The sequence below is a fragment of the Schistocerca gregaria genome, chromosome 4 (genome assembly GCF_023897955.1).
Source record: "Schistocerca gregaria isolate iqSchGreg1 chromosome 4, iqSchGreg1.2, whole genome shotgun sequence".
Taxonomy (NCBI): Eukaryota; Metazoa; Arthropoda; class Insecta; order Orthoptera; family Acrididae; genus Schistocerca; species Schistocerca gregaria.
Genome location: NC_064923.1, coordinates 397,691,785 through 397,706,856, shown reverse-complemented (window position 1 = coordinate 397,706,856; position 15,072 = coordinate 397,691,785). Strand labels below are relative to the sequence as shown.

The 15,072-nt window shown below is 38.3% G+C and overlaps 1 protein-coding gene and 2 non-coding genes across 3 annotated transcripts in view; 2 read left to right on the top strand and 1 right to left on the bottom strand.

Moving 5' to 3' along the window:
• LOC126266840 (alpha-aminoadipic semialdehyde dehydrogenase-like) overlaps window positions 1-10,658 on the bottom strand; it is a 135,648-nt gene extending 124,990 nt beyond the window's left edge. The window contains exon 1 of the mRNA XM_049971408.1: window positions 10,367-10,658. Within this exon, the coding sequence (XP_049827365.1) occupies window positions 10,367-10,531 (165 nt within the window). The 5' untranslated portion in view covers window positions 10,532-10,658. The remainder of the gene's footprint in view (window positions 1-10,366) is intronic.
• On the top strand, window positions 3,710-3,784 carry Trnas-cga (transfer RNA serine (anticodon CGA)). Its single transcript has one exon. It is a non-coding gene; the product is annotated as a tRNA-Ser (tRNA).
• Trnas-cga (transfer RNA serine (anticodon CGA)) lies at window positions 4,310-4,384 on the top strand. The gene has a single exon. It is a non-coding gene; the product is annotated as a tRNA-Ser (tRNA).
• Window positions 10,659-15,072: the final 4,414 nt, after the last annotated feature.

Here is a 15,072-nt window from a genome sequence, read left to right as displayed (position 1 = left end):
AAACGAGGAGGTGATTGCAGCAACTAACAGCTGTTTTGCAAACTTGGATAAATCCTATTATTTGGAAGGGATTAACAAATTAGAACAGCATTGGACAAAGAGTCTAAATCTAAAAGGAGATTATGTAAAAAAATAAAAAAGTAGTTTTTATTTTTGCACAAACTTTTCAAACGCCCCTCGTGCACATTACTAACTTTATCCTAAAACAAAACTACTACTCCTTTGAAGGGAAGATATACAAAGAAATCTGTAGAACAGCCATGGGGAAACACATGGCACCCTCCTAAGACAGCCTGTTTGTGGGCCATCCAAAGGAGACATGTCTAGCCTTCTGAAATGCCAAACCCCCAGTCTGGTTCAGTTTCATTGATGATATCTTCATGATCTGGACTTTTCTCCCGTCAAGCAGGTTCATCCTATCCCATAACAGGTCAGGCCACCTGTGAAAGCAACCATGTCATTTACCAGCTATGTTGCAATCATTCCACAGATTTTTGTATTGGTATGACCACCAACCAGCCGTCTACCAGGATGAATCACTACTGCCAAACTGTGACCAAGAGCAAGGTAGACCATCCTGTGGCACAACATGCAGCTGAACAAGATATGCCTATTTCAATGGCTGCTTCACTATCCAAGCCAACACCCTCCACCTAACAGTTTCCACCACCTCTGTCCTACCACCTCCTCCACATTCTCATCTCTCTCCCTCTTTGTTTGTCATGCTCTGCCACCACATCCATCCATCTCTTCACTCTCCCCTCCTATTTCACTCCATTTTCCTCCATCTCCCTGCTCCATGACTTCCTCACACTGCGCCTGTTGGAGTTCTAGTTCCTGCACACTCTGCCCGACAGTGTTCCTCCCTCCCCTCCACCTACCCCACCCGATCCACACATCTCCTTCCATCCCAGGTGATATTTACATTCTCGCCCAAGATGCCGGGGTTTTCAGTCACGTGTTTGTGAGGTGTGCTTGCTTGTTTGAATACAAGATGTGTGTTTCCCTTTTTCTGATGAAGGCTAAATGCATCATCTTTATGGTAAGTAGCAGTCTATTATTTCCTTCATTGTTCACATTTAATTATGTTTTATTCAAAATTGTTTGTACATTATTATTGTAATACAATTGTAAATCTGTACAATAATGAGGAAGCACAGAATTATTTAGGTAAAAAACAATTGCAGTTTCATGACAGGAGCAGGAAGAAAGATATAATTCCCCCTCTCTTTCCTTCAGCCAATCAACCTTACTGAAGCGTATGGGCAACAGAGTGGGGAAAAGTGGTGTGAGAGGAATACTGTGTGCCAGGGTGCCTAGTTCACTGAGTGTGTTATTGGCTTTGTGAGTGTTGGATATGTAGTCAAAATCAAAGTGCAGTCAGCATTTTTTTCCTGAACAATGCTGCACTTCCTTGATATTATTCAGATTTACAATAGTGTTACAACAATAATGTACAAAAATTTAATTAAATCTGAACAGGTTACAACTTGAAAACAAAAAAAAAAATGACCAAAAAATACAATGGCAACTGTACTGAACCAGACATACATTGGGATGCATACAGTGATACAGATATATTGCTAGCTTATTTCTGACAAATGTGTCTTTGGTATGCCACTTCATCATATGTAATTTAATTTTGTATTAACAATGATACACATTTTACCATTAGTCAATGGTCAAAATGGAAAACAAAATAGTGGGAGAGAGGGATTTCAAAAAGATGACTTTTTGGCAAATATTGTTGCACTGTTGTAACATACATTAAAAACAATAGAACTTTTATTTGAAGTTTTTTCACATTTATTTCAATTTCAACAACATTCATTCAGAAATATTAAACTCATTTTTTTCAAGATGGTGTTTCACCCCCTTAACGACTGTGTGGGCATGTATAAAAAAAAAAATATGTGTCTCAGTTTGCTGTACACTAGAACTTATTCAGAGTCAGTTAAAATGGAAGAGTACCCTTGGGTTGATTTGCACATTAGAAGCAAAGTAAAAGTTACCTCACTGATCAGCCCTGTATTTTATTGGAATACATGCACTTCAAAGCACAACTAAAAATGTTAAAGTGCTGTCTGTCACAATTGGTATATTACATAACTGACATATGTGACTCATATTCATGAAATCCATCTCCAGGATGCACATACAGTTTTTAAAGTGTTAGGTATTATTACACTCAATGCTTGTGCAGATACCGATATTAAAATTTTAAATCTGGAATATCCTTTCAGAGTGGGGTAATTGCTTGCTGCTGAAAGTTCTCTCACTGACTGGCAGATGTCGGTCAGTGGAATATTTTTGTATGTATGCATGGCATTTGTGAGAATATATTGCATGCTCAGACATTTGTGCAGATAGATCATTGCATGTGGATCAGCTTTTCTGCATATCTTGCTGTCAAAGTCTGGGTGTTGGTTTTGATATTATATTACAATAGGGAGACTGTGTCAATCTGATGTTTCTAATCACAGATAAACATTATTTTAATGAATTTAGAAGATATTTCTGGAGAACAGACTCATAAATATTCATAATGTTTAGGTATTTACTATTATAATAGTATTGAACTGAACAACATGAAGAAATGTGAGTTTGTGAACTCTGTAATTTCATATAGGATCTCCTTTTTACACTTTTGCCCATGGATGAATATTCCCACTTCATCCATAAGATCAATCATCCAGCTTTTCTCTAAAGTATCCACTCTATGCTGCACTTTAAGATCATTGTGTACACACACAGCTTCAGAAATGTTCCAGACTTCTACTTGTGGACACCATTTGGAAACATGTTCCAAAACACAGAAACAGCAGTGTCAATACAGACCAAAGGAAACAATGTTTCAGGGCAGCTACCACAAGTCACCAGTGTACAGTGTTATTGTATGTTTACATTCTGCATTTCATCATTATCTGCTGTAAAGAGATGTTTCATGTTCTGTTTCTGTTTGTTTTATTAAGATTTTTTCAGAAAAAAAATTGAGTGACAACAGACTGTCACATGTGTAAGCAATTTCAAAACTGAAACTTCCTGGCAGATTAAAACTGTGTGCCCGAACGAGACTCGAACTCGGGACCTTTGCCTTTCGCCGGCAAGTGCTCTACCAACTGAGCTACCGAAGCACGACTCACATCCGGTACTCACAGCTTTACTTCTGCCAGTATCCGTCTCCTACCTTCCAAACTTTACAGAAGCTCTTCTGCGAACCTTGCAGAACTAGCACTCCTGAAAGAAAGGATACTGTGGAGACATGGCTTAGCCACAGCCTGGGGGATGTTTCCAGAATGAGATTTTCACTCTGCAGCGGAGTGTGCGCTGATATGAAACTTCCTGGCAGATTAAAACTGTGTGCCCGACCGAGACTCGAACTCGGGCTGTGAGTACCAGAATTGAGTCGTGCTTCGGTAGCTCAGTTGGTAGAGCACTTGCCCGCGAAAGGCAAAGGTCCCGAGTTCGAGTCTCAGTCGGGCACACAGTTTTAATCTGCCAGGAAGTTTCATATCAGTGCACACTCCGCTGCAGAGTGAAAATCTCATTCTGGAAACATCCCCCAGGCTGTGGCTAAGCCATGTCTCCACAGTATCCTTTCTTTCAGGAGTGCTAGTTCTGCAAGGTTCGCAGGTGAGCTTCTGTAAAGTTTGGAAGGTAGGAGACGGATACTGGCAGAAGTAAAGCTGTGAGTACCGGACGTGAGTCGTGCTTCGGTAGCTCAGTTGGTAGAGCACTTGCCCGCGAAAGGCAAAGGTCCCGAGTTCGAGTCTCGGTCGGGCACACAGTTTTAATCTGCCAGTAAGTTTCATATCAGCGCACACTCCGCTGCAGAGTGAAAATCTCATTCTGGAAACATCCCCCAGGCTGTGGCTAAGCCATGTCTCCACAATATCCTTTCTTTCAGGAGTGCTAGTTCTGCAAGGTTCGCAGAAGACCTTCTGTAAAGTTTGGAAGGTAGGAGACGGATACTAGCAGAAGTAAAGCTGTGAGTACCGGACGTGAGTCGTGCTTCGGTAGCTCAGTTGGTAGAGCACTTGCCGGCGAAAGGCAAAGGTCCCGAGTTCGAGTCTCGATCGGGCACACAGTTTTAATCTGCCAGTAAGTTTCATATCAGCGCACACTCCGCTGCAGAGTGAAAATCTCATTCTGGAAACATCCCCCAGGCTGTGGCTAAGCCATGTCTCCACAGTATCCTTTCTTTCAGGAGTGCTAGTTCTGCAAGGTTCGCAGGTGAGCTTCTGTAAAGTTTGGAAGGTAGGAGACGGATACTGGCAGAAGTAAAGCTGTGAGTACCGGACGTGAGTCGTGCTTCGGTAGCTCAGTTGGTAGAGCACTTGCCCGCGAAAGGCAAAGGTCCCGAGTTCGAGTCTCGGTCGGGCACACAGTTTTAATCTGCCAGTAAGTTTCATATCAGCGCACACTCCGCTGCAGAGTGAAAATCTCATTCTGGAAACATCCCCCAGGCTGTGGCTAAGCCATGTCTCCACAATATCCTTTCTTTCAGGAGTGCTAGTTCTGCAAGGTTCGCAGAAGAGCTTCTGTAAAGTTTGGAAGGTAGGAGACGGATACTGGCAGAAGTAAAGCTGTGAGTACCGGACGTGAGTCGTGCTTCGGTAGCTCAGTTGGTAGAGCACTTGCCGGCGAAAGGCAAAGGTCCCGAGTTCGAGTCTCGATCGGGCACACAGTTTTAATCTGCCAGGAAGTTTCATATCAGCGCACACTCCGCTGCAGAGTGAAAATCTCATTCTGGAAATTTCAAAACTGATGACACTACTGAGAAACTAATTTTTAATGATCTGTGTGACATCAAATGAATAAAAATTCGATAATATGTATATTTAATTATGTTTTTCATTTATGGTACTTACCTTTACACAATCCTTCAGGACCTCTACTAGTGTTCCATAAACTTCAGGTACTATTTGAGGTATAGCTTGCTTCATAATACAAAATAAATTTCCAAGGCTCTGGAATGAATCTCTCATTGCCAAAAAATCAAAGATTAATGGCAAGTCTTTGACTGATTATAATTGTATTACTGAAATTTGTTTTTTTGAAACAAACAGTGCTACCATCTTTTTCAGAAATTGAGTATCACCAGTTAATACCCAAGTGAAGTTAATAAACCAGAGATAACACACACACACACACACACACACACACACACACACACACACACACACATGTGCGCAAATGCAACTCACACACACATGACCATAGTCACTGGCTGCTGGGACCTTGCTGGCCAAATGCTGACAGTGGAAATTTCATCTACCGTCAGGATTTGTACCAACTTACCTATGAGTTGAGTGCCACAGCACAGACATGTGGATATCGACCTTGGGTGGGCATGTGAATATGTATGTTTGTGTGTGTGTGTGTGTGTGTGTGTGTGTGTGTGTGTGTGTGTGTGTGTGTGTGTGTGTGTGTGTTATCTCTGACAAAGGCCTTGTTGGCTGAAAACTCATTTTCTAAACAGTTTTTTTGTTGTGCCTATCTGTGTGACTCAGTATTTCACATTGGTCAAGATCCAATGACTGTTAGTAAAATATGGAATTGGTGAGTTCAGGAGGGTAATACAGAACACCGTGCTGGATCCCAATGACCTCATATCACTAGCAGTCAAGATGACAGGCATCTTATCTGCATGGCTGTAATGGATCGTGCAGCCACGTCTTGATCCCTGAGTCAATAGATGGGGACGTTTGCAAGACAAAAACCATCTGCACAAACAGTTTAATGACATTTGCAGCAGCATGGACTATCAGCTTGGAGATCATGGCTGCAGTTACCCTTGACACTGCATCTCAGAGAGAAGTACCTGTGATGGTGTACTCAGTGACGAACCTGGGTGCATGAATGGCAAAACATAATTTTTTCGGATGATTCCATGTTCTGTTTACAGCATCGTGGTGGTCGCACCCATGTTTGGTAACTTCACGGTGAACACACATTGGAAGCATGTATTCGTCATCACCATACTGGGATATCACCTGGCGTGATGGTATGGAGTGCCATTGGTTACATGTCTCTGTCACCTCTTGTTCGCATTGATGGCACTTGGAACAGTGGATGTTACATTTGAGATGTATTACAACTCTTGGCTCTACCCTTCATTCGATTCCTGTAAAACTCTACATTTCAGCAGGATAATGCATGACCACATGTTGCAGGTCCTGTACAGTTCGACTACTGCCCTGGCCAGCACATTCTCCAGATCTCTCACCAATTGAAAATGTCTGGTCAATGGTGGCCGAGCAACTGGCTCGTCACAATACGCCAGTCACTACTCTTGATGAACTGTGGTATCATGTTGAAGCTGCATGGGCAGCTATACCTGTACACGCCATCCACACTCTGTTTGACTCAATTCCCAGGCATATCAAGGTCGTTATTACGGCCAGAGATGGTTGTTCTGGGTACTGATTTCTCAGAATCTATGCACCCAAATTGCATGAAAATGTAATCACCTGTCAGTTCTAGTATAATATATTTGTCCAATGAATACTCGTTTATCATCGGCATTTCTTCTTGGTGTAGCTATTTTAAGGGCCAGTAGTGTAAATCTCCAGGGTATGATGCAGTCACTACCAGATGCTATTGCAAAGTTTTGGCTGAATAAGTCCCTTTTTTAATCATAGGAAAGCATAGAACCCTCTAACAAAGAACTGTGCCCAGTTGTTGGAAGAAAGCACAGATTACACATGTTTACAAGAAGGGTAGCAGAAGTGATCCAAAAGACTACCATCCAGAACCCTTGACATCCTTTTGCTGTAGGATCTTGGAACACCTTCTGAGATCAAACACAACGAGCCATCTTGAACACAATGACCTTTTCCACAGTAATGAGCGTGCATTGTGAATACATAAATTATGTGAAATGCAATTCACACTATCTCACATGATACCCTGGAAGCCATGGATTAAGGCAAAAGTATAATTGTACAGGCTTTGAAAAATTTGTTACTGGACTAAGGAGTTTTTTATTACAGAGGTTATTACAGAAGTTATCTCGGATAGAGAGTCACCAGCAGCTTTATTAGTAACTTCATTTGTGCTCGTGTGTTGAGACACTTGCTGTCCATTTTGTATATTAATGACCTTGCAGGCAATATTAATAACTAGTAACTTCACACTTATCTATAATGAAGGAGTGTCTGAAACTAGCTGCACAAATATCCAGACAGATTTTGATAATGTTTCAGAGTTTTTCAGAGATTGTCAATTTGCTTTAAATGTCCATAAATGTAAAATGACGCACTTCACAAAATAAAAACACATATATCTCATGACAATAAAATCAGTAAGTCACTATTTGTATCAATCAACTCATAAAAATACCTGGATGTTTCTGTCTCACAGAAACTTCACAATGGCAAGTGCAGCAGTGTTTTTTGAAAATGATGCTTTGAATGGCATTTCTATTATTAGTATTCAGAACAGCCATTTTCATATCAAAATTGGAGAAGTTTTGTTTTTAATGGCTGTATAGGTTTTCTGTGGTGCTGAAACCAAATTTTATGTATGCTGTCTTGTAAAAGGTCGACTTCAAAACAAAAAATGCAAAAGATCTCATAACCTTTATGCTTTTTTCAGTTTTTCACTAATATCTCAAAAATTATGTGTTTTTCAAAGGTAACTACTCCATACAGAATTAAACCACATACAACATCCTACAAAATGCACTACTCAGATTTGATTTCCTGATGAGCTATGAAAGGTCCACTCAAAGCATCAGAGGCTGTGGAAGGTCATGGCTGAAATGTGAGTTGTTACTGTTCTTCACCTGAGAAGATTATAACTGAATGATTAATGTTAAGGGAGAGAAAAACTGATTAGTAAAGATACAAAATTCTGCAAAATATCAAATACCTTCTGTCACCTCAGCAGGTGTTTTTACAAGATATAACCTGAAGAACCCTCTTGAGAGAGTTTCAGTGTGGTAATAGCAGCGAACCCATTTTCTGTCAACTTCTGCCTCCATTGCTCTGGATCCATGTAGTACAGTATATGTAATGGATGGGGGTTTCTTATTGCACAGATTCGTGTGGTCATATGGGCATACCGTCAAATTTTTGACTCATATATTCATTTTGTATGAACTAAGTACAATCAAGTGTGACAGATGTGTTTGATGGGTACCCATGATAGTCAGAACACTACCATGCCCATGAAGTGCTTGAGGGGGTTGACCAAAAGCAGTCTGTGGAGATACAATTTAGCAGAAGCATGACACCAAAAGTTTCACAAATATATTTTCTGTTGAGTGGAAAAACCAGGGATAGTTAATCACAATTGTGATGAAAAATGCAATGAAAGTGGAATCACATCCAAGCAGGCAGCTGATGATGATGTAGACATACTTTTGGTACAGATGACATAATACCTGACTTCAGCTTACAGGAGGTTCACAATTCTGGGAGAAGACATTGATCTTCTGCTCATAATGATGGGTCTCCAAACTTCCCCAATGTGTATTTCCATGAAAAAATGAAATGTCGTGTGGCTAGGGCCTCCCGTTGGGTAGACTGTTCGCCTGGTGCAGGTCTTTCGATTTGACGCCACTTTGGCGACTTGCGCGTCTATGTATTTCCATTAGCCAGGAAGAGATACAACCCTTAATCCCATCTACCATCAGGTAAGTGCAATGGAGGTGAGTGTTGCCAACCACATGCTCTTCCTCCACAGTGAGTAGTTGAGACTTTACATCATTATTTAACCAAGATAAGGTTAAATTTCTCAAGACCTCTCTGAAAACCTGAACCTCAAATTATGTGTTATTTCATGCTCTGATCCTTCAAATAATCCAAAGGAAATAACAGCTGTTGGTTAGAAATTCTGGATTGCCTTTTATGGTGGTAGCCATCCAATCACAATACTCAACAAGATTGAGGTATAAGCAGTACATGACATCAGCCTACAAGGCATCAGCAGACACAGCATCCATACCTCCCACTGAAGCTGCAGGTCTCCCACACATCTCCAGAGTTTTGTATCAGATGCAGCAATGGATCAGAAACTACTTGGATCCAGAGCAGTGGTGGAGGAAGCTGACAAAAATGCTTTGCCCACCATTACCACTTTGAAACCTCCAGCTCCTGAAAGGCTTCTGCAGCCTATATCTTGCAAAAACAAGACAGACTGCCAGTGTCAGTGGGCTCTTCTTCATGAAAATGTGCCAACAATGTGAAAGTTCATGCCCTAATACTGATGACAATTTTCATATAGAAGATAAAGATAGCCTGGGTGAGCCCATTGCAGCTGAGGTGAAAGAAGGTAATAATTCATGCAATGGATTCTGTATCTTCACTAAGCAATTTATCTCTGTCGTAACATTAATCATTCAGCTCCAAGTTCCTCAGTGGAGAACAGTAATAACTCACTGTTCAGGTTGTACTCTCCATAGCTTGAGACTCTGTGGACATTCCATTGCCCAAAACCCTTCACAATATTTCCTAGGCCACCAACAGACAAATGGAGACATCAGTACAGATATTTCTTCATTCATCAATGGTTCACTGTGGAATGTATCTGTGTTTTGCATCTATACTCTATCATTAAATGCCTTCTTTCTTTTCCAGATGGATAAACTACTTGAAGCAATGACCCAATACTGGGCTCAACATTCACTTACTTCATGACATGTTCATTGCTACATACAGATTTCATTTTCATCTTTGTGTTCAGTGTCATGTACTTAATACATTGTAAATATAATTTGTTATTTTTTAATTAAACATGTTTTGCCATTAATACATCCAAAATAACTTCTTTGCGGCATAATACACTGAAAGTATAGCACTCATGTGGGATAAACAGAGGGGAGGTGCTGTTTGCTGTAGAATGCAAAAGATATTTTTGGTAATTTTTACTTTGCTCCCTCTGCCTTATGAGAAAACTGAATGTTACAGATATCTGTTGTGTGATTTTTTGTTTATAACATGTATATTTTTATAATTGTAGGGGGTGGAAGTAACATTATTGACATTTTCACAAAAGGGCTAAAAAATCACTGCTTTTTGACATGCTCTAGGCTGATGCTGCTTCTCAGAAAATCAGACTTACTACTGAAGCTTGTAGGAAATTTTATCTGCTTTAATTCTGCAGAATGTTCATCCTTGAAAAATGCATAGTTTTTGAGATATTAGTAAAACACCACAAAAAGGACATAAATTTTGAAATTTTTTGCATTTTTCGTTTTGAGGCCAACTCCCTATACAGCAGCACCACAAATTTTGTTTCAACATCCCCAAAAAAATATAGAACTTCTGATAAAAAAAACTTCCACAATTTTGTAACCACCATTTGACTGTTGTAGTATTATAGGATGCTGAAGAAGTCATCAAAGACACTCATACATTACCTCTCCACTAGCAGTCCACTTTCCATTGTAAACTCCTGGGTTTATTTTCTGTAAACCTAGCTCTTGTAGGAATGAATATGAAGATTCTTCAATAAGAAATTTTGGTTTTGACATCATATGTCGAACTTGAATGAGATTGACAAACATATTCTTAAAAGTCCTCATACTGCCTGAAGCTGTGTCCCCTGTCCAGACCAAGTACCTCTAACAGACTGAGTTGTAACACCTTAGACAATTGTTCACAGAGGTCACAGCAGCTACTACCAAGCAACTCACAAACAGCAAATGAGATAAGATAATGCATGAAAATACTGCAGGCTTAAAACAGAACTGTCTTCAAGATAGATGCAGCGTGTTATTCAATGACCCCTCACAGTGTAGCACATCCACTCACAAATATTGAAACAAAAATCAGAATCTTGTGAAATCCAAAACAGCCATAAACAAATATGCAAGCTTTATGAAAGATGGCTAACTGCCACTGTTACACAAGTACAGACCTAAGCATATTTACAAACCTGAAAAAATTGCAAAACCAAGTTTACTGCTTTAGCAACTTTCAGGAATTCCTGGAGAAAAATCTCACATTAATATTAAATAATTTATTAATTTAATTTTTCTAATTTCAAAACATCTGTTTTGTCTACTGGTATAAACTGTACAACGCTAATGGGTGAGATCAATTGTTCTTGAATATCCTTGTTGGGGAGTACTATAAATGTCACCCATATAATTACATGAGATTGATGAAGGTTTTGCTCAATGTTCTTCTGATGGCTACTTGTGGAGGTGCCACTGGGATAATTTATGCCACCCTGTCAGGGGTGCTACATGGTTGGAAAAGTTGAGACTCAGTCTTTATAGAATAGTTATGGTAACACAATATTTCTGTTACCAGTCCTTCATTAAATATGTCAAACATGAAACTGATGTTTCTGAATAAACAGTAATTGATTGGTTTTCATTCAGAGAAAGGTTCATGGTACAGATGAGAGTATGCAAGAGGTGGTAAACAAAAATAATGAACTTTTTGAAATATGTAAGGTGTGTATTGCTAATGAGTTACGTATAAATTACACAAAAACAGAGGAAATTTATTTTAATCTGAAGGTACAGAAAGCAAAGAATCACAGTGTCAAACTACTGGGACTAAAACTAGACCAAAGGCTCTCACGGGATGACCATACAAGCTATCTGACAGGAAAACTTGCATGCGTAATATGCCTGCTGTGTAAAATAAGATATTCTGTCAGTAAAAGTTTATTGATGCTTTGGTACTATGCGTTCTTTCAGTCACAGCTACAATATGGGATTCTGCTATGGGGTAATTCACCAGGCACAAACTGTGCATTCAAATGGCAAAAAAAAGCAATTAGATGTTTACGAGGATTGGGTCAAAGAGAAAGCTGTAAGGAACCCTTCAGTATATTAAGCAGAATGACACTCCAGAGTCTCAGTATGTATAACTCCTCAATATACGTAAAAGAAAATATACAACAATTCACACAGAGAATGAATTTACATTTGCACAACACTCGAAACAACTGCATGGTTGACATACCATATTCTTGGCTGTCACTGACACACAACAGTCACAAACACTCAAGTCTAAAGTTATATAATAAACTGCCACAATCTGTTAAAACCCTCACCCACTTTACATTTAAGGAGCTATTAGACACATGGCTCAAAAATAAAGTATATTACTCAATTAAAGAATATCTAGGAAGTAATTTGAAAGGAATGTATAAACAATGAAATAACATAACTATCATGAACTAAATGTGTGAAACCCTATAATTAATTCTTGAATGTATAATGACTATTGATGAAATTGTCTGATTAGTAAGAAGTTTGTGTATTTATATGTATTTATGTATATGTAAAATGATGATGTGAGTAAAATGTACAAATTACTAACTACTAAAAAGATGTATGTATATGTATGCATAATTTAAAATGTAAAAATTAGTAACAACTATACTTTTTATGAAATACGTAAAATGTATTTTGACAAAGCCAATTGCATGGTAAACATGCTGAACAGTTAATAAATAAACATATGAGAGATATGAATTCATTAAATATAGGGGACCACTGAGCAGAGCAGAGGGGAATTTGGGCTGATTGTGGATGTGGCCAGTTCTTGCTCTGCTAAGATGATGATTGGAACATGTTATAAAGTTGTTGGTCTTTTGGTTTTTCAGGCTGTTATTTCATGTGGGGATTGTGATGATGTTGTATGTCAGGTTGTTTATAATTGCAGTAAAAATGCATTAACTTCACTGGTAGATGGATATGTATCAGAAGGGCTGAAAATTACCTTAGATGGTTCTGCTTCACATAAGGGATTGGGCAGTAGGGTCATCATGAACCACAATGTTGAATTTAAGGATTATGAGACTGGGGCCTGTATTAATATAACTGAGCGAATGGAGGGGAGTATCAAATTTGCAACTAGGAGGGGCAAGAGGGGTATTTTGCATTGCAGGTACATCTTGAGAAGACCTGTTTGTGGAAAAGTGTTCCAGAGGGTAATGGTATTTTTCAGGGAGTAATGAGGTTAATGGGCAAAATGTCTAGACCCTAGCGTGTAAGATAAATTGGAATAGGTGACAGAGCTTTTTATGTTTTGTTTCTTTTTAAGTGATGTGCAAGAGGGTAGGGATGGGCGCTTTCTTTTCACATTTTGGTTGGGGAAGATGAGGTTTAAGTTGGGATTGGTTCATTCATGTCACTGGTGTTTTTATTGACGTGTGTGTTCTTATTGTTTAATTGTATTATTTTATTATTGCTCATAATTTTTTGTTTTTGTGTTATTTATGGTCATGAATCTCACTCTCTCTACCTAAGAAAATAAACAGTACTGTAGCAGTAATTTTTTAAAAATGTTTAGAACGGTAATGTGTCATTCAAGATTATATATATGCAAATGATACTACCTTATTTACAAATGTAAAGGGTGTTGAAATGTTATTCAAGTGGAAACATCTGATTTATTAAACATATTGTTCAGTTAATACTTACAGGTTCATCATATTAAAGCTCTCAATACTCTCTTTTAGTTGTCTTACCACCCCTTTAAAGTGTCTCTTCTAAATTACTTGAGATTCAAAGGGGTTAATTAATGTGAGAAGTCAGTGTTCATTAGCTGGATATTTCTGAAGCAAATGTATTGTCTGTGTAAGTGACACACTACCAATAAATCATACCATGTCCTTTTTCAGTTATTTCACATGCAAGTACTGTTAGGTACAAATTCACTTGTCACATAATCAATATGTCAGATCACCATATTTTGCATTTTTCCAAAGTATAATGTCCCATGGCATTATCTTGTGGGGTAATTGTAGTCATATACATGACATCCTATTATCGCAGAAGAAAGCCGTTAGGATAATTACAAATTCTTCACATAACACTCACTGCAAACCCTTATTGACTGAACAAAAAATTATGACAGTAAATATATACGATGCCTTAATCTATAAGGAGAAGAACGTACAAGATGTGAAACATAGAGAAAATATACATTGCTTCAACATAAGAAGCATAAAACACATATACATGCCTTACCACAGGTTATCAAAATCAATAAATAGCCATGAATTCACAGGGCACAAACTATTTAATAAGCTCGCATATGCCATGCATGATCTTCCTGAACATACATTGAAAGAAAGACTTCATGAATGGTTAATTGCCTACTCATTCTAGGGCATCAATGAATTCTTCAACTGTAAAATGCAGTAATCCAATAGATGGCCCACTGTACATTTATTGTAACATAAGCTAATATATTTCAGTAGTCAATACTTTATCACACTGTATTGTAAATTGTATCTTCATTTGACATTGTCAATTGCTGTAATGGCCTAAATACAATCAAATATATTATTATTATTATTATTATTATTATTAAAATTGTGTCTGTAAGCTGTATGGTTACCCACAGCACACAATTTCTTACTACTGACTTTGGTTGGATACACACTTTATTTACTTTAGGTGTCAAAACCTGTGCAGATAATTCCATTAGACAGCAAGAGGTGAAATATGCCAGCATTCTTGTGTTTATGAATGTCTTTATGACAGTGAAAAATACTTCTTTATGATTAGTTTATCTATGTGTTGACTCCATTTTAATTTGTTATTCAACTAAACTCCTAGGAATTTTACACACTATTTCATTTAGTGTGTGACATGTCTGGTGATAACAGATCATTACTGATTGTTTCAAATTGTATAATATGAATCTTTGTAAGATTAAGACGTAGAATGTTACTTTTGAGCCACTTGTAGTATTGTTCAGCTGTCATCTGAGCTGTATGGTAAGGCAGTTTGGATCCTTGTTTAGTATGCTAATGTCATCAATAAGTTTAACAGTTATTGGATCACTTTTTACAATTTAGAAGATTGTTTTAAGTAGGTTAAGAACAAAAGTGGGCCCAGAATCAATCTCTGTTGGGCCCCACAGGTTATGTTCCCACATTCTGAAATTAGTTATGTGCCTGTGGCACAGTCTGTCAATCAGACCCTCTGAATTTTGTTACTGGGAGGGTATCTAGAAACAGGATAATTTTTCATGTTTAGCTCTGCCAGAACTTCATTTGCATGGTCTTCTCAGGAGAGAATCCTTGCAAAAACTTAATAAAGATGGCATTAAAAACTTATGGTCAGAAAAATTACTCAGTTTTCTATTATAG